This window comes from Hyla sarda, chromosome 3 (genome assembly GCF_029499605.1).
Source record: "Hyla sarda isolate aHylSar1 chromosome 3, aHylSar1.hap1, whole genome shotgun sequence".
Classification (NCBI taxonomy): domain Eukaryota; kingdom Metazoa; phylum Chordata; class Amphibia; order Anura; family Hylidae; genus Hyla; species Hyla sarda.
The window spans coordinates 107,229,708-107,250,639 of record NC_079191.1 but is presented as its reverse complement, the minus strand read 5'-3'; the positions used below and the strand labels follow the sequence as shown (position 1 = coordinate 107,250,639).

Sequence of the window (20,932 nt, the reverse complement as noted above, 5' to 3'; positions counted from 1 at the left end):
TGCATAGCATGCATGTATTCTCAATGGCTTCTCCTCCAAAGGTGATGTTCTTCAGCTTATGCGCTGTTACCCCAGGGTACCTAAAGGGGTATTCCCAACATCAAACTTTATCCTATCTACAGCATAGGGAATAAGTAGGATTAGTTGGAGTTTGACCTTTAAAGCTCCCATGATCCCAAGAGATGAGGTGAAATACGGTAAATACCCCTTCGAATGTAACATATTTATAAATATGCAGAATCTCATTATTCCATGCCCCAAATAAAATGTCCAATAGATACATCAAAATGGTGCTATTACAAAATGCAACAAGACCTATAAAAATACCTTATAAAGCAAGAATATAAGTATCCTGTAGGCCCAAAATATAAGTGTCAAAGGATTCTTGAAGATACAAAACACACTGTTTATCTCACAAATGCAACTTTGCAATAAGATATTTAAAAAAATACAAAATGTATCATTCAAGAAAAAAAAACTATGAAATACTGTAGCACTCCCTCCGAGTTTCATACAATAGTATGGGTATTCCTGTTACTGACATAGATACTTCATAAATAATTCACTGTGTAATAAATGTTTTATCTGAATAATGTTGTTGAGTCTCCTTCATGTCATATCTTAAAATACTCACTGAGCTCTGCATATAAACCATGGCTGATACCTAATAATGTATTATTTTATTTTTATTTTTTAGAGTTATTTGTCATTTTGGAAATGGAACCAAATGGTAATGTTGACCTGCGACTTTACCTATGACATTTTGCAGAAACTTTTTTATTCTGACATATGTGCAAGAAAACAATCACAAGCTTTAATTTTACCAATATAAATGATTTATGGGTGGAACAATGTTATAGTGTCCTTAGCCACTGTACCTCAATGAAAGCCATGCCACATAGTAATCGATTAATGATGTACTTTTAAATGCAGGATCATCTCACAAATTAAAGGGGTATTCTGGCTTTATACATCTTATCCCCTATCCAAAGGATGTATGATCTCAGGTGGACCGCCGATGGGGACCCCTGCGATCTCAGTGCAGCCCACGGCTGCTTACGAGACAGGGACGTGTCATCACAGCCACGCCCCCTAGTGACATCACACCATGCCCCCTCCATTCATGTCTATTGGAGGGGGTGTGGCTGCTATCACGCCCCCTCCAATAGACATGCATGGAGGGGGCATGGCGTGACATCACTAGGGGGCATGGCTGTGATGTCACATCCCTGTCTCAGAAGCAGCACCCACCACAGAATGCCAGGGGCTGCACTGAGATCGCAGGGGTCCCCATCGGCGGGACCCCTGCGATCATACATCTTATCACCTATCCTTTGGATTGGGGATAAGATGTATAAAGCCGGAATACCCCTTTAAGTCAAACGCTCAAGTTGCGCTAATGTCTACCAGCATGCAGGCACTCTGCAGTATGTCTGCAGAAGGGAATAAGGAAAATATTTTAAAATGAAAAGATTAACATTTCTATTCTTCCGAGATTTGTTACTACTCTTGGGGGGAAAATGAACCATGCTCATTGCTAATGTATTGACAATATTTATGGTTTTAAGGAGACACCAGTGGTTGAATATAGTTTTACCTTCTGTGCTCGACATGTTGCCAGATAATGGTTTAAAGACAGCATTGTTTTTAGAATAAGGAATGAGCGAACCTTTGAAAAGTTTGGTTTGGCTGGTTCATCGAACCTGAGCAAAAATTGTTGTTTGAATTGAAAGAGTTCACATCAATAGAACTAAAACTCACGTATAATATATGTATAACACTGTTAGGTCACCTAGGAGTGTATCCTAGAACTTTTAAGCTGTATTTTAAGGAAAACGTAATGTCAAAGTTACAGCCATGTGTATGGCTAAACTGATGGTACCCGTTGGTAAATAGCAGCTTGTTTAAAAACGCACTGCGCTAGTGGATTTCTATTTTTAAAATTAAAATAAATGTTCAAAACCTGCTGGTGTTTATATGCACAAAGAGTTATAGGAAGAAGCAATGACTTTACCTAGCAGTCCAAAAATGACCCCTTCTTGCAGTAGCAACAGGTTTCTATGCATCAAAAATAAAAAACAACAACAACAAAAACAAAACAACTGGCACTCTTGGCTTGCAATGAAACATACTTTGTACAGGAAAGAACAGACACAGAACGCACTCAGCAGTGCTGCTGTAACAACAATTATCGTGATAATGTACTCTACTTTTAAAAACTGTAAGTCGGTACTCCTATCTGTGCTGTTCACTGATCACTGTCCCTTACAGAGATCTTCTCCTAACATCTGCTATCTCTAATATAGCTGCTGAAGCTTTGTACATAGGCTTTTATAGTGGTCTCAATGGGGGATATTTATCAAAACCTTTGCAGAGTGGTGTCATTGCCCATTACTTCTTTCATTTTCACAGGCCTCTTTAAAAATGAAAGAAGTAATATGATTGGTTGCAAAAGGCAAATGCACCACTCTTTCTCTGCACAGGTTTTGATACATCTCCCCCTATAACTTCTACTGATTGACTGGGAGAGCTGTTTGCAGACTTGCGATTCTTCCTTCCTCCCCATGTTCTTCTCCTTTTTTTCTGTTTTGTGACCGACACCTTTTTAGCAGGTTTGGCTGAAATAAACCACCTGAAGTATGAGTTCACAGTGGACAGAATCTAGGTTAAACAAGTTCATTTCACTCAACTTTATAAAAAAAATATGTTAAATCATAATTTTTCTTTGCCTTTTGTACTATTTGGAAGATGTGTGATGCATATAGACAAGATGCTATGATATGAATACTCAATTATCCTTTAGATTTTAATTTGCTTTAAAGATTCTCCTTACTTTTCTTTGTTGCCCTTTTTTCTGAGCCAGTGACCATATACAGGAGTTATAAACCATAATTCACACAATTCAGTTTTGATGCTTTTTCCTAGAATTTAGCCCTAGCTTTGGCATCAAAAACTGTTAACCTGCACTGCGTAAACTTGGTTTCTATGGAGGGAATATATCAAGGGTGGTGTAGGTGAACAATTATTTTACACCTTTAAGTTGTATGGTGATGATGTATACGTGCACCCCATATATTAAATGGTTGCATGGCATGTGATAAATATGGTGCTAGTACACATATTGTTTAAAGGGGTATTCCGGGCTTAACTAACTTTTATCTATCCGGTCTATTATGAAGAGTTACCATTTACTTGCTATACGGCTCTGCCGTGGATAGTCTACTTATTCTTCTTTATATGGTCTCCCCAGGTTTAGCGTTTCCGTTCAGGTCTTGATGACATTCGTCTCAAGCCTATTTCAGAATCTTTTGTGGCTTGAGGCGGCAGCTGGTGTCAGGGGGCTTGGCTATTTCTTGTATTTCCTCACAAGCTAGCCGCCTGATGATGTCTGCGGTCCATCTGTACGTCCTGATGTGCTGGCGTCCCGTGATCTTGGCAATCTGCAGAATGCGGGAACGCTGGAACAACGGGACATACAGATGGACCTGGTTTGTGAGGAAATAAAAGAAATAGCCAAGCTCCCTGACACCAGCTGCCGCCTCGAGCCACAAAGGATTGTGAAATAGGCTTGAGACAAACGTCATCAATACCTGAATGGAAACGCTAAACCTGGGGGGACCATATAAAGATGGAAAAGTAGACGATCCACGGCAGAGCCGTATTGCAGGTAAATGTAGAACTAGCATAATTCTTTATAATGGGCAGGATAGTTAAAAGTTAGTTAAGCCCAGAATACCCCTTTAAATTAAATTTCAGTGCCCCACTTTGTACGGTTCCTCCTCTGCGACTTTTTAACAAAATGTGCAACTTTTTACAAATGCTGTCCTTAGCCAGCTTTATAAGCCAGGTCTGGGCTGGCTTTACGACAAATTGGGTGACAAGTCGCACATGATAAATTCTTGACCCCTGTGAAAAGTTAACCAGAAAAGAAAAGCACAAGTCACCATGAAAAGTCTCTAAACATAAACTGTGACAAATCAAGTGGCAAAACAACACTACATGAACATGGTTAAACAAGCATTTTTAATATTTCTACATTAACATAACGTGAAAAGGCGGAAGATACTTTTCAGAAACTTTGTATAAAACCACATGTAATGTTGTCAGATATTGTTTAATCACTTTACTATTATATTTCTTATCTAACAGGTACGACCAACTATGGTTTTCATAGTGAAAGTCCCACTTTTCAGAATCAACCACCAAATTCAGGTGATTTCCATAGTGCATGGATGCCAGCACCTGCAGAACTACCCAACTGTCCTCCAGGAGTAGAATATCTTAGTCAGGTTGGAAAACACGACTATAGCTTCCTCTAAGTGATCTTGATATAAGTTTTTTCAATAGGATGTTTTCTTCCTGGAAAAAATACTGTGTATGGCAAGATAACACCTAATAGATTCTGGAGATTAAGAAAAATTATAGAGTTGAAGTATACAGTAATCCCTCAATTTACAATGGCCTCAACATACAATATTTTCAGTATACAATGTTATTTTTCTGGACCATTGTAACTTGAAACCAGACTCAACATACAATGATACAGACAGTCCAGATCTGTGAAATGTGTCAATGACTGGAAGAACTGACCAATCAGAATGGGCATTTTACTGGTAAAACACCTGTATTACTGAAGCGTATGCACTGACTAGCTGTCTGGTAGCGCCTCCCTACAGTACAGGGGGGTATTACATGTTCTGTACTACTCTTTACCTATACCACAGTTAGCTGCTCCTTTGGACAGCAGGTAAGGGCGGCTCCAAGTTACTTTTTTAGTACCTTGCGTGTACTGTACAGGACCCTGAAGAAGCTCCTTTCCTCTACATAGACAGTGATTTACAGCTCCCAGCTCTTTATTACTTTTATATGTAAGGATTTGCTTTATCCGTTTTAGTTATACACTTATTTTTCTTTAATCCTCACATTTTCCTATTTTTGGATGACATTTTGGGGGCTTCAGAACCAACTACCAGGTTTCCATAGAGTTATGCTCTCAAAATACAATGGTTTTAAAATAAAATGGTCGTCCTGGAACCAATTAATATTGTAACTTGAGGGACCACTGTATAAAACTATATTGTAAATATTGAATACAACTTCAGCCAACATTTCATTAGAGGTAGAATATGAATAATATCACACCACAATATCCATTTAATGCTATTTACAGTCAAATCCATGTAATATTAACAGCCACAGTGACTACATAATGATCTAATCTCCATGAAATACTGATGTGGCTATAAAATATCACAGTGTCCATATACTAGTATTGCCCAGGATGTTTATGAAATATTTCTAAAAACTACATACATACTAGTGTTACGCCTAGCGCTCCGGGTCCCCACTCCTCCCCGGAGCGCTCACGGCGTCTCTTTCCCTGCAGCTCCCCGGTCAGTCCCGCTGACCGGGAGCGCTGCTCTGTCATGGCCGTTGGGGATGCGATTCGCACAGCGGGACGCGCCCGCTCGCGAATCGCATCCCAGGTCACTTACCCGTTCCCGTCCCCTGCTGTCATGTGCTGGCGCGCGCGGCTCCGCTCTCTAGGGCGCGCGCGCGCCAGCTCCCTGAGACTTAAAGGGCCAGTGCACCAATGATTGGTGCCTGGCCCAATTAGCTTAATTGGTTCCCACCTGTTCCCTGGCTATTTCTAGTCTCCTCCCTTGCACTTCCTTGCCGGATCTTGTTGCCTTAGTGCCAGTGAAAGCGTTCCTGTGTGTTTAATAGCCTGTGTACCAGTACTTTTGCTATCTCCCCTGACTACGAACCTTGCCGCCTGCCCCCGACCTTCTGCTACGTCCGACCTTGCTACTGCCTACTCCCTTGTACCTCGCCTTTCTTCAGTATCTTCAGCAGCCAGAGAGGTGAGCCGTTGCTAGTGGATACGACCTGGTCACTACCGCCGCAGCAAGACCATCCCGCTTTGCGGCGGGCTCTGGTGAAAACCTGTAGTGGCTTAGAACCGGTCCACTAGCGCGGTCCTCGCCATCCCTCTCTGGCACAGAGGATCCACTACCTGCCAGCCGGCATCGTGACAGTAGATCCGGCCATGGATCCCGCTGAGGTTCCCCTGCCAGTTGCCTCTGATATCACCACGGTGGTCGCCCAGCAAGCCCGACAGATCGCCCATCTAACCCACCAGATGTCAGAAATGTCCACCATTGTGCACCAACTTCAGTCGCAACTTCTTCAGCAATCATCTCCTCCGCCAGCTCCTGCACCCCTTCCGCAGCGAGTGGCCACTCCTAGCCTCCGCCTGTCTTTGCCGGACAAATTTAATGGGGACTCTAAGTTTTGCCGTGGCTTTCTTTCCCAATGTTCCCTGCATCTGGAGATGATGTCGGACCTGTTTCCCACTGAAAGGTCTAAGGTGGCTTTCGTAGTCAGTCTTCTGTCCGGAAAAGCCCTGTCATGGGCCACACCGCTCTGGGACCGCAATGACCCCGTCACTGCCTCTGTACACTCCTTCTTCTCGGAAATTCGAAGTGTCTTTGAGGAACCTGCCCGAGCCTCTTCTGCTGAGACTGCCCTGCTGAACCTGGTCCAGGGTAATTCCTCCGTTGGCGAGTACGCCATACAATTCCGTACTCTTGCTTCTGAACTATCCTGGAATAATGAGGCTCTCTGCGCGACCTTTAAAAAAGGCCTATCCAGCAACATTAAAGATGTTCTGGCCGCACGAGAGACTCCTGCTAGCCTGCATGAACTCATTCATCTAGCCACTCGCATTGACATGCGTTTTTCTGAGAGGCATCAAGAGCTCCGCCAGGAAAAAGACTTAGATCTCTGGCCACCTCTCCCACAGTCTCCACTGCAATCTGCGCCTAGGCCTCCCGCCGAGGAGGCCATGCAAGTGGATCGGTCTCGCCTGACCCTGGAAGAGAGGAATCGCCGTAAGGAAGAGAATCTTTGTCTGTACTGTGCCAGTACTGAACATTTTCTGGTGGATTGCCCAATCCGTCCTCCACGTCTGGGAAACGCACGCTCGCACTCAGCTCTCGTGGGTGTGGCGTCTCTTGATGCCAAGTCGGCTTCTCCACGTCTCACGGTACCTGTTCGGATTTCCACTTCAGCCAGCTCTCCCCTCTCAGCCGTGGCCTGCCTGGACTCTGGAGCTTCTGGGAATTTTATTCGGGACTCCTTTGTGAATAAATTCCGTATTCCGGTGACCCGTCTTGTCAAGCCACTCCACATTTCCGCGGTCAACGGAGCCAGGTTGGACTGTACCATACGTTTCCGCACGGAGCCCCTTCTTATGAGCATCGGATCTCACCACGAGAGGATTGAACTTTTGGTCCTCCCCAATTGCACCTCGGAAATTCTCCTTGGACTTCCCTGGCTTCAACTTCATTCCCCAACCCTGGATTGGTCCACTGGGGAGATCAAGAGTTGGGGGTCCTCTTGTTCCAAGAACTGTCTAAAACCGGTTCCCAGTAACCCTTGCCGTAACTCTGTGGTTCCTCCTGTATCTGGTCCCCCTAAGGTCATTAAGGACTCTGCCTGCCACAGGAAATGCCCCTCCCCCCCTCCCAGTTCCATCAGGCAAGCTTCTGTGTCCCCTCATGGCCCTCGTCCTGGTGTCACACTGCCCCGTGCCAGGTCCCGCCCTCTGCCCTCTCTCCCCATTCCTACTCCTGCGGTTCTGCCTGCCGTTGAGGAATCACTCCATCCTTTCCCGGTGTCCTCATCCCAGGGGAGGCAGTTACCCGATAAAGAGAAGGGGAGACCTAAGGGGGGGGGTACTGTTACGCCTAGCGCTCCGGGTCCCCACTCCTCCCCGGAGCGCTCACGGCGTCTCTTTCCCTGCAGCTCCCCGGTCAGTCCCGCTGACCGGGAGCGCTGCTCTGTCATGGCCGTTGGGGATGCGATTCGCACAGCGGGACGCGCCCGCTCGCGAATCGCATCCCAGGTCACTTACCCGTTCCCGTCCCCTGCTGTCATGTGCTGGCGCGCGCGGCTCCGCTCTCTAGGGCGCGCGCGCGCCAGCTCCCTGAGACTTAAAGGGCCAGTGCACCAATGATTGGTGCCTGGCCCAATTAGCTTAATTGGTTCCCACCTGTTCCCTGGCTATTTCTAGTCTCCTCCCTTGCACTTCCTTGCCGGATCTTGTTGCCTTAGTGCCAGTGAAAGCGTTCCTGTGTGTTTAATAGCCTGTGTACCAGTACTTTTGCTATCTCCCCTGACTACGAACCTTGCCGCCTGCCCCCGACCTTCTGCTACGTCCGACCTTGCTACTGCCTACTCCCTTGTACCTCGCCTTTCTTCAGTATCTTCAGCAGCCAGAGAGGTGAGCCGTTGCTAGTGGATACGACCTGGTCACTACCGCCGCAGCAAGACCATCCCGCTTTGCGGCGGGCTCTGGTGAAAACCTGTAGTGGCTTAGAACCGGTCCACTAGCGCGGTCCTCGCCATCCCTCTCTGGCACAGAGGATCCACTACCTGCCAGCCGGCATCGTGACAACTAGTAGAGCATACATTATGTAATAGTGCTAGTCAATAGTCATCATACCCAGATTATACTAGCTGGAATGTATATTTTATAAGAATTATCAAAATTAGAGATAAGCGAATTTTTGAAAAATTTGATTCGTCGATTTTGCCAAATTTTCTGGAAAAATTTTGTTCGGTTGAATTTATTCACGGTGAATCACTATTAAACTATCACTATTTCTGGCCAACAGAGAGCCTCAATAGGGGCATAGAACACTTTGCTTTGTCCTAACATGCATAGTGAGTGTGCTGTGTTAGTGAAATAATACTGTTATTCAGTATGACATGCAGATTACAGGCATCAGTCTTAGAATCACTGCCGCAGAGCAGATTTTTTTAATGTAATTTTCATATAATTTAATTTTAATTTCTATAAATTTTTTGATTACCCATTCTGGTGAGCATCGAGGTGAGCTGCCACCTGTTCCAGCCCCTGCCTCTCAGCGCACCCCCATATTCTGAGTGTCAAAAAGGGAGGGACTGCAGTACCAGCAACTTGGACAGAAGCACATTCAGCTTCTGTGCCATTGGATAAGTGGGAGCATAAAGCTAGAAGTGGCTGCAGTGAAAAAGCTTGTACTTGTATCTTAAAATTGAGCTTACGGTCCTATGCCAGGTGAGATACAGCCTGTTCCAGCCCCTGCCTCTCCAGCACTCCCCTGACTGTGAAAGTGTGAATGTTTCATTTAATCAGTTATGGTTCATTGTTATCACTCCAAGCTGTTTCATTGTATTCTTGTGATAATTCCACAGGTAATATGACTTTGACGACCATAGGGCCTCAGTCTTAAAAAGGTTACATCGATTTTTTTAAATTTAAGATTTATATTAGATTTTCAAGTTTAATGTCCCGGTGTTTAATTAGAACTAATACTTTATGACCACAAAACCCAAACTAACAAGGAGTCACATGGTGGCACAATGACAAAGCCTAGAGGTAGAAGCAGCATGAGGAAACCATAATCTGGCAGAACTAGACAGCCTGGAATTGGCGGCAGCATGAGGAGACAATAGGGCTTCACAATCCCTAAGATTAAAAAATGAATATTAAAATTTTAATTGAATATTTATGGTAGATAGTGCTACCATAAACATTTGTAGGTAATGTCCCAGACCCAGCAGCATCAGTAAACCATATAGTGGCTGAATGACACAACCTGGAGTTGGCGGCAGCATGAGGAGACAATAGGGCTTCACAATCACTAAGATTAAAAGATGAATATAAAAATTTTAATTGAAGATTTCTGGTAGCTAGTGCTACCATAAAAATTTGTAGGTAATGTCCCAGGCCCAGCAGCATCAGTAAACCATATAGTGGCTGAACGACACAACCTGGAGCTGGCGGCAGCATGAGGAGACAATAGGGTTTCACAATCCCTAAGATTAAAAGATGAATTTTTAAATTTAAATGGAAGATTTATGGTAGCTAGTGCTATTATAAAAATTTTTAGGTAATGTCCCAGGCCCAGCAGCATCAGTAAATCATATTGTGGCTGAATGGCACAGCCTGGAGTTGGCGGCAGCATGAGTAGAACATATAGTGGCTGAAGGCACAGTCTGGAGTTGGCGACATATAAAAAGACCATATAGTAGCTTAATGGCACAGCCTGGAGTTGACGGCAGCATGAGTAGAACATATAGTGGCTGAATGGCATAGCCTAAAGTTGGCGGCAGCAGGAGTAGAACATATAGTGGCTGAATGGCACAGCCTGGAGTTGGCGGCAGCATGAGTAGAACATGTAATGGCTGAATGGCACAGCCTGGAGTTGGAGGCAGCAGGAGTAGAACATGTAGTGGCTGAATGGCACAGCCTGGAGTTGGTGACAGATGAGGAGACCATATAGTGGCTGAATGACACAGCCTGGAGTTGGCAGCAGATGAGGAGACCATATAGTGGCTAACTGGCACAGCCTGGAGTTGGCAGCAGCATTAGTAGAACATATAGTGGCAGAATGGCACAGCCTGGAATTGGTGGCAGATGAGGAGACCATATAGTGGCTGAATGGCACACCCTGGAGTTGGCGGCAGCAGGAATAGAACTTGTAGTGGCTGAATGACAGCAGATGAGAAGACCATATAGTGGCTAAATGGCACAGCCTGGAGTTGGCGGCAGCATGAGCAGAACATATAGTGGCTGAATGGCACAGCCTGGAGTTGGCAGCAGCATAATTAGAACATATAGTGGCTGAATGGCACAGCCTGGAGTTGGCGGCAAATGAGGAAACCATATAGTGGCTGAATGGCACAGCCTGGAGTTGGCTGCAGATGAGGAGACCATCTAGTGGCTGAATGGCACAGCCTGGAGTGGGCGGCAGATGAGGAGACCATATAGTGGCTGAATAGCACAGCCTGGAGTTGGCGGCAGCATGAGTTGAACATATAGTTGCTGAATGGCACAGCCTGGAGTTGGAGGCAGCATGAGTAGAACATATAGTGGCTGAATGGCACAGCCTGGAGTTGGCAGAAGCATGAGGAGACCATAGAGTGGCTGAATGGCACTGGCTCGATTTGGCAGAAACATGAGGAGATATGGTGGCAGAGTGAGACAGCCTGGAGGTGGCAGCATCAGCATCAGGAGTCCTGAAAGTGACCCGGTGACAGAGTGATGCGGTGGGTGGCAATACCAGTACCCGGTGACAAAGGTGCGTGAAAAAAGGTCTGATGCGGAGGAATGTTTGTAACTGTGGAGCAGCGCCTTAAATCTTTTTGGCACTATATATATTTGTGAAGTGTTGGCGTGGCACCATGGTCAATCTACTCTGATGCATCAGGCATTGGTGGGTGGAAATCCTAGCTGATCCATGCCTGGACAGACGAGTTCTCCTTGGGGTGACTATGGCGCCCGCCGAACTAAACACCTGCTCTGATGGCACACTATTGGCCGGGCAGGACAGCTTTTCCAGGGCAAACTCTGCTAGTTGCGGCCACAAATCAAGTTTGGCTGCCCAGAAGCCTAGCGGATCTTCAAGGTATGTTGGCATGGGCATGTCAAGGTATGCCACCACCTGCTGGTTCAGGTCCTGCTCCAGGTCTGCCTGCTGCTGAGGAGTTGCTTTACTATGCGGGTGAAGACAGGTACTCATCAGCGACTGTAGACTCAGGCTGCTGATGGAGCTGGTACTGCTCCTGCCACCCCACCCCTCCCCAGCAGCCATGGCAGTGAAAGGTGAGCGCAGGGGACCCCCTGAGTCAGACCTGCGAAAGGATGGATGATTGCGCCAATAGGCATCAATCAACTGACTACGTAGGATGTCTCTGTAGTAGGTCAATTTGCCCTCTCTCTCTCTGTGTGTGTAAAAAAAGCCCCCATTTTGTGGTGGTAGCGAGGGTCCAATAAGGTGGAGTGCCCAAAGTCATCCTGCTGCCGAATGGTGACAATTCGGCGGTCACTACGCAAGCAAGTGAGCATGTATCGTGCCATTTGAGGGACTCCCTGCCTCCATCTCCACTGCATACTGCCACAGTGTGCATACTGCCACAGGAAGTCATAACCCTCTAGCCCCTCTGGTGGCTCCTAGTCTTCCTCTCCTGTCAGATTACTAGAAAAACCACCCATTTCGCGAAACTTAAACTGTGCTCCACTGTGCCCCTCCCACTCTTCCTCCTCCAGTTCAGCCCCCCACAGGGCTCAAGTGGCCGTGAGATGTAGGCGCCACGTCTCCATTGCCCTTACCAGCCATTGTTTCCAACACGTGTTGAAGGAAATGAAGCAGTGGAATGATGTAGTTCATCCCGTAATTCTGGCGACTGACTAATAATGTGGCTTCCTCAAAGGGCCTGAGCAAATGGCTGGTGTCACGTATGAGCTGCCACTGGTTGACATTGAACTTACACATGGGAGTCCCCCTATCCGCTTGGATCATCAAGAAATCGGTGATGGCTTTTCTCTGTTCGGTCCAACATATGGAGGGTGGAATTCCAACGTGTGGCAACGTCGCAAATCAGACTATGTTGGGGGATACCCAGGGCTCAAGTCCTGCAGGAACTCATGGGAATGGAGTTCCTGCACAATTTCCACAGCAGGAGTACTGTTTCCATTAGTAGGATTCCTGCAGGACCAGCCCTTGGGTGCAAATCTTGGGTGAGTTCCCACACTTTTTTCCCCCCAAGACTTGACCCCTGGGGATACCGTTCTGATGCTGCAGCTCAAGGAGGGTGTGCTTTGCGGTGTACGAGTGGCCGAAGTGCATGCAAAGTTTCCTTCCCATTGTTAGGATGTCTTGCAAAGGGGGGGGGGAACACTTCAGGAACTGCTTGAACACCAGATTGAAAACGTGTGCCATGCAGGGCGCATGGCTCAGCCTTCCTTGTCGCAGCGCAGGCAAGATGTTCTTCCTGTTGTAAGTCACCATGGTTCCCAATTCCAGTTTTCGTGGACTAAGCCATGCTCCGATTTCTTTATGAATGACTTTTAGCAGTTCCTCCCCTGTGTGACTCCGTTCACCAAGGCAAACAATGTGAAGAACAGCGTGACACCGCTGTTCCCTGCACACATGGTATGCTGAAGGGGCACTGAGACTTGTCTGTGCAGTGGAGGCTGAGGACACAGTGGAGGAGGCAGAGTCGCACACGGTCACAGGATCAACGGCCTGAGAGCGTGGAGGAGGAAGCAGTGTTACCTGTCCAAGTTGGTGTTGGGGCTGTGCAGGAACCACATTCAACCAGTGGCCATAAAGGACATGTATTGTCCCTGACCATAGTTACAGCTCCAGACGTCGGCACTGCCGTGCACATTGGTACACACCTAGGCTCAAGGGCTGGCTCAAGGACAGGCTCAAGGACAGGCTCAAGGACTGGCCCACCTTCTCTTCCACAAAATTGTGCAAGGCTTGTACTGCCTTCTTCGCAAAGAAATGACGGCTTGGCACTCTCCACCTCAGCTCGGCACAAGCCATCAGTTCTCTGAAAGGTGCAGAGTCCACCATTAGAAAATGGAGGGACTGCAGCACCAGCAACTTGGACAGGAGCCCTTTCAGCCTCTGCACCGTTGGATGAGTGGGTGCATACTGTTGTCTCTTGGACATGGCTTCGCCGATGGTTTGCTGGCGGAATGACTGACTAAAATTAGGATGAGCAGGAGCATCTGGAGCAACAGAAGATGGGTATGACACACAACTCCTTTTGGCTGAGGTGGGGGAGCCTTGGCTGGCTGAAAGAGATAGCTTCTTGCCACTGGGTGATGCATCAGGCTGGACCACTACATCACAACCATGGTTTTCCCAGGCAGCTTTATGGTGGCGCAGCATATGTTGACGCAGGGCCATGGTGCCAACATTGGGACCCTGGCCACGCTTTACCTTCTGCGGCACATCTTGCATGTGGCTATGTGAACCTCCTCCGGTTGCTTGTTGAAAAACTGCCACACTGCCGAGTAGCTGATTTTCCCACCAACAGTCCGCATTAATTGACTGCTACTGCCGCCGTCTCCAGGAACCCCTGTTCCACTACCTCCCGGGAAGGTAGGCTGCCGCGAAACAGGTGGGGTCCCTCGGACGTGTTTGGCTCCAGAATTTCCACTTCTACCACCATGCTGACAGCCAATTATGCTACCACCTTGCTGGCTCAGCTTCTGCCTCACGGGCAACCTGCAACCCTCTTCTCCTGATGATGATTAAGCCCCTTCTGCACTCGGCTCCCAATTGCGATCGGCTTCATTATCATTGTCTCTGATGTCCTCCTCAGGTTCCTCAACGGTGTCTGCTTCAAGACCCTGAACACTGGCTACACCGCCTCCCACGTCACTCACCTCATCCCTACTTGCCTGCCTAGCGGAGGAAGTGGCAGATGTCTCCTCCATTTCCTGGCTGGGCAGTAGCTGCTGACTGTTCTCTATTACATGGTCCTCACTGAATAGGGGAGCTAAACCCACAGCATAAAATACTGCTTTAGGGGAGGGAACAGCATAGGACAGAGTCAATGGGAGGACAGGGACTGCTCCTGGGCCATGCTAACTGAGGGTATCTGATGTCACTGACAGTGTTAAATAGGCAATGACAGCAGATGGGTTGCTGATCGAGACATGACCTCTAACTGATACCAGGAGGTCAGGCCTCTTGCTGCGACTCCCGCTGCCACTCGCCCCTAGTCTCCTGCGACCTCTGCCTGCGCCTGGTGAATTTAGGCCTCTTCCACTCCTCTGTGCAAGTCCTGGTACTTCTCTGCCTGACATACTTAGTGTGTATATGAGGAGAGTACAATACGCTTCACTACGCTTAACCCCTTAAGGACCAGGCCATTTTACACCTTAGGACCAGAGCGTTTTTTGCACATCTGACCACCGTCACTTTAAGCATTAATAACTCTAAAATGCTTTTACCGAATATTCTGATTCTGAAATTGTTTTTTCGTGACATATTCTACTTTATTTTGGTGGTAAATTTTCGGCGTTACTTGCATCCTTTTTTTGTGAAAAATGCCAAAATTTCATGAAAATTTTAGAAAATTTAGCATTTTTCTAACTTTGAAGCTCTCTGCTTGTAAGGAAAATGGATATTCCAAATACATTTTATTTTTATTCACAAATCCAATATGTCCACTTTATGTTAGCATCATAAAATGGACATATTTTTAGTTTTTGAAAAAATTAGAGGGCTTCCATGTAGAGCAGCAATTTTCAAAAATGTCATGAAAATTGCTAAATTTAAAGGGACAGATGTTACAGAACTACAGCTCCCAGCATGCCTGGGCAGTCTAGGCATGCTGAGAGTTTTAGTTTGGCAACATCTGGAGGGCTACAGTTTGGGCACCACTGTAACAGTGGTTCCCAAACTGTAACCCTCCAGATGTTGCAAAACTACAATTCCCAGCATGCCCAGACAGCCTTTGGCCTTCCTAGTGGTTGCCACAGTAAAAATCACTTTACTTTCAGTTAAATTTCTCCCCCCCACCGTCGATTCCCTACCTGAGCCGGGATCTTCGGTGAATATCTGCGATGATTGCCGGGCCCCACGAGTCTTCTCCTCCAGGTACCGGCCTCCATGTTCTCCCCCCGTTCTGCCTGGCATCCAGGGGTGGGCAGAACGGGGGGGTTTCCATGGCAACCCACCGTCCTGCTCTGCCATTGGTCAGAATCAGTTCTGACCAATGGCAGGGGATGGGAGGAGATTGCAGCATTGCGACCTCACTCCTACCCTGCAGGAAAGATTTCAGCAGACATGCCGTTCCGATTTCTGCCCGGCGCGTGGCAGAGACCGGAAATACAACAGGACGTTCTCTAACGTCCTTGGGCATTAAAGCCCAGGTAGCGGGGACGTTCCAGAACGTCCTCTGTCCTAAAGAGGTTAAAGGGGTATTCCAGGCAAAAACTTTTTTTTATATATCAACTGGCTCCGGAAAGTTAAACAGATTTGTAAATTACTTCTATTAAAAAATCTTAATCCTTCCAATAGTTATTAGCTTCTGAAGTTTTCTGTCTAACTGCTCAATGATGATGTCACGTCCCGGGAGCTGTGCATGATGGGAAAATATCCCAATAGGAGCTGCACAGCTCCTGGGACATGAGTCATCAGAAAGCAGTTAGACAGAAAACAGCAACTCAACTTCAGAAGCTAATAACTATTGGAAGGGTTAAGTTTTTTTTTTTAGAAGTAATTTACAAATCTTGAAGCAAAGAGGAATGGTAGAAAAAGTCGGCAGACTCACCAAAGACTTCTTTTCCAGGGTAATTTCTTTATTTCATACTCACATATAAAAGGTAGATACAAAAGGTGGGAGAGGGATCACAGTGGGGGGTATTCACTGTCTGGCGACAGACTCTGTTTCGCTCGATGCTCGAGCTTCTTCTGGCCTGAACAACTAGGAATAGTGGGCTGGTTCTTATACAGGTGGGTTCACAGGTCTAATTTCTAAGTACCTCCCAACTGTAGTGACGTCTGGTGTGAAGGCGTTAGTTAAAAACAAGCATAGATTACGCCTTCCGTATACCTTCTGTCATAAGAAAACAGCTTATTATAAGAAAAAAAGAAGAGTGATTTAAAAACAAGGGGCATAATCCAGTTTGTCATTCAAGCCTAAAGGACCTGTTGCTGCGGTATGGATAATCCAATATGTTTCTCGCTGCAACAGGAGGCGGTCAAGATCAATACCTGGTCTGTATTTAACTCTCTCCACTCCAGAAAAGGTAAGTACTTCTGGTTTTCCCCCGTGGGCTTCTACTACATGGGATATTAGACGTGGTGCCCCTTTAAGTGTGCGCAGTGAGTACATATGCTCACGTATTCTCGCGCATAACTGGCGTATAGTTTTTCCAATGTAGTAGAAGCCACACGGGCAGTATATAACGTATACTACATGTTTGGTACGGCATGTTATTAAATCTGTAACAGTGTGGGTTATTGGGCCCATTCGCATCGTTTTCAATTGTGCATTAAATTTACAAAAATTGCAAGACTTACAAGCATAATTCCCCTTTGGTATAGAACTCTCTAACCATGTTACCTCTTTCTTAGGGAGTGTTTTTCGACTTTTTAACAGAATGTCGCCTATAGATTTATTTTTTCTGTATGAAATAAGTGGTTTGCGGCTGGCTACTTCTTTTATGTCGGGATCCCCCTCTATAATGTGCCAGTTCCTTCTAACCGCTTGTTCAATTATATGATTTATAGGTGAATTCTGGAACGTAAAAGAGAATCGTTTTTTAGTTGGTTCCGATTTTTTCCACTTTTTGCCCACTAAAAGATTTTTTCTATCCAAATTGTCTGCTCGCTCTTTTCCATCTTTTATCAGCTTACTAGGGTAGGAGCGTTCTAACAAGCGTTTAGTTAAATCTTCTGCTTGTGTGTTATAAGACTCATCAGATTCATTGTTTCTCCGTAATCTTACGAACTGACCGTATGGGACACCCTTCTTCACTGAGCTAGGATGAGAACTATTGTAGTGAAGAAGGGTGTTCTTAGATACGGATTTTCTGTATCCTTCACTTGTGAGTCTGTTGCCTGTTACTAATAGTCTCAGGTCCAGAAATTCAAGTGAGGTACCTCCATAGTGTGAGGTAAAAGACATGTTCACTGTATTTGTTAAATTAAGGTGGGTGACAAAATCGTTGAACTGAGATTCAGAGCCTGACCATGCTATGAGAATATCATCTACATAACGCATGTACAATTTCACTTGTGAGATGTATGGGTTCTGGGATGAAAAAATAATTTGGCTTTCTAAGACTGCTAGGAACAAATTTGCGTATGTACAGGACACCGGGGTACCCATCGGGGTCCCGGTGTCCTGTCTATACCACTGGTCAGCAAATTGAAATGTACTGTTACTTAACAAGAAAGTAAGTGCCTCCTCTATAAATAGGATGAATTCTGCAGACTTATTAGACCATTTTAGGAATTCTTTTACAGCTCCTATACCAGCTTCGTGAGGAATTCTGGTATAGAGACTGACCACGTCAATGGAGCAAAGGTTCCAACCTGGTTCCCAATTCATTGTTTGGATTGTTTGTAGTAAGTGTAAAGTATCTTTAATGTAGGCTGGTATGGAGGGGAGTAGAGGGGATAGTAACCATTCTAAATAGTGAGACAAGTATTCGGTAGTAGACCCCACTCCCGAGACGATAGGGCGTCCCGGGGGTGGGGTCTGTGCTTTGTGTACTTTGGGAAGGTGGTACCATGTTGCAGGCTTGGGTGTCTCTGGTATGAGGCGTTCCGCGTTCTTTTTAGACAGCATTCCTTGTTCAACGAACTTATGTAGGAGTGTAGTTAGACCTTTAAGAATTTTAGGAGTCGGATCAGTTTTAAGGGGAGTGTATGTAGACCTATCACTTAATTGCCTTTCGGCTTCTTGTGTGTATATGGTTTTGTACATGAGTACAACACTTCCTCCTTTATCTGCTCTAATTATCACAAGGTCATCTCTCTTTTTAAGCTCATGGAGTGCTGTCTGTTCTGCTTTTGTTAAATTAACTGGTATTTCCTTATACAGTATAGATCGAACATCTTGTAAAACTGAGTTTTGAAATAAATCTAACTGCCCCCCGGGTGGTATCGGGGGGTTAAATCTAGACTTCCTTCCTTTGGTAAATGGTAACTGGTCATATTCCTCTCTTTCTACATAATTAGGTTCACCAAAATCTCTAGCCAGCATTTCTATACATTCCTGTTCTAGTAGAGTACATTCTTTGGGAAAAAAACCTAGACTATCTATCATTGCTGGTGAATCTGCTTCGCATTTTGTCTGCTCAGTGATATTTTTATTATAGAAAAATTTAAATAGATTGATGTCCCGTAACGACTTAGCCAAGTCTATTTTGAATGTCACGGGGTCGAACCGCTCTGTCAGTCCTGAACATTTTACCTCTGAGAACTTTGCATTGTCCTAGAGCACGCTTACATGACTGATACCACGCCACAAAACATGGACACGGACACGGAAGGGATGTTGAAAATGATGGAGGAAATAACACTCACAGGGAGAGAGGATCCAGGGGGGTATTTTATGGAATGTAATCTCAAAGAAGATATTGAGCTCATTGATATAAAATCATTAGAGCAACGCATTCTGAGCCTATCTGAGAAAGAAATCAATATTTTCTGGACTATCAACTCACTCCAGTCCTATCTGCACAGTGAGCGCACTCCACGTGGATTACGAGCTTACAAATCACCTTTACAATTCCAAGATGACCTCACGTTTGTTAATCTATGGAAGCAGGCACACCATGAGCATTCCATAAAGCTGTTACAAATTGTGCTCACTAGAAATAGAATAGAGCACGATAAGCTTAATGAAGTATAAAGAGCTGTATATCGTAAAAGAGCTTCAGATGAACAAATACGTGCATTTTTCCCTAAGTTACAAAACAGAACAGTTTCTTTACAGGATGAAGTAAAAAGAAAGAAACGTGAAAAATTCTTGAGGGATAAAACTGATTATGACCAAGATAAAGAGTTCTTATGGTACCATAAACCCACTATACCATCCAATAAAAGGTCTCAGCAAGCACGACGTCCATCACAGTTTAGACCAAGAAACCGCATAGATACCGCACCCAATGTGAACAAGGAAATCAACATCAAAGACAATAATCAAGATTCAATTGATAGAGCCCACCCTTTAGGAAAAGACACACACGGCGAGGACGGAAGAAAAGATCTGAAAGAGCCAAAGAAAAGAAAAACAGACCGTTGAGACAGGACCATGAAGGAACCGATCGGGAGCACCCTCCGTCTAATGTTATCAACCTTACTTCAGAGACATTGAACGAAGCGACAGTCTCATTGTTATCGAGAGGACTGAATTATGGACTGACAGAGCGGTTCGACCCCGTGACATTCGAAATAGACTTGGCTAAGTCGTTACGGGACATCAATCTATTTAAATTTTTCTATAATAAAAATATCACTGAGCAGACAAAATGCGAAGCAGATTCACCAGCAATGATAGATAGTCTAGGTTTTTTTCCCAAAGAATGTACTCTACTAGAACAGGAATGTATAGAAATGCTGGCTAGAGATTTTGGTGAACCTAATTATGTAGAAAGAGAGGAATATGACCAGTTACCATTTACCAAGGAAGGAAGTCTAGATTTAACCCCCCGATACCACCCGGGGGGCAGTTAGATTTATTTCAAAACTCAGTTTTACAAGATGTTCGATCTATACTGTATAAGGAAATACCAGTTAATTTAACAAAAGCAGAACAGACAGCACTCCATGAGCTTAAAAAGAGAGATGACCTTGTGATAATTAGAGCAGATAAAGGAGGAAGTGTTGTACTCATGTACAAAACCATATACACACAAGAAGCCGAAAGGCAATTAAATGATAGGTCTACATACACTCCCCTTAAAACTGATCCGACTCCTAAAATTCTTAAAGGTCTAACTACACTCCTACATAAGTTCGTTGAACAAGGAATGCTGTCTAAAAAGAACGCGGAACGCCTCATACCAGAGACACCCAAGCCTGCAACATGGTACCACCTTCCCAAAGTACACAAAGCACAGACCCCACCCCCGGGACGCCCTATCGTCTCGGGAGTGGGGTCTACTACCGAATACTTGTCTCACTATTTAGAATGGTTACTATCCCCTCTACTCCCCTCCATACCAGCCTACATTAAAGATACTTTACACTTACTACAAACAATCCAAACAATGAATTGGGAACCAGGTTGGAACCTTTGCTCCATTGACGTGGTCAGTCTCTATACCAGAATTCCTCACGAAGCTGGTATAGGAGCTGTAAAAGAATTCCTAAAATGGTCTAATAAGTCTGCAGAATTCATCCTATTTATAGAGGAGGCACTTACTTTCTTGTTAAGTAACAGTACATTTCAATTTGCTGACCAGTGGTATAGACAGGACACCGGGACCCCGATGGGTACCCCGGTGTCCTGTACATACGCAAATTTGTTCCTAGCAGTCTTAGAAAGCCAAATTATTTTTTCATCCCAGAACCCATACATCTCACAAGTGAAATTGTACATGCGTTATGTAGATGAT

The 20,932-nt window shown here is 45.3% G+C and overlaps 1 protein-coding gene across 1 annotated transcript in view; it reads left to right on the top strand.

The window, feature by feature from the left end:
- The first annotated feature begins 706 nt into the window (after positions 1-706).
- The window catches only part of LOC130360607 (phospholipid scramblase 1-like), a 49,745-nt gene continuing 29,519 nt past the window's right edge, over positions 707-20,932 (top strand). Inside the window, exons 1-2 of the mRNA XM_056563151.1 lie at positions 707-730; positions 4,150-4,289. Coding sequence (XP_056419126.1) covers positions 718-730; positions 4,150-4,289 — 153 coding nt within the window. The 5' untranslated portion in view covers positions 707-717. The remainder of the gene's footprint in view (positions 731-4,149; positions 4,290-20,932) is intronic.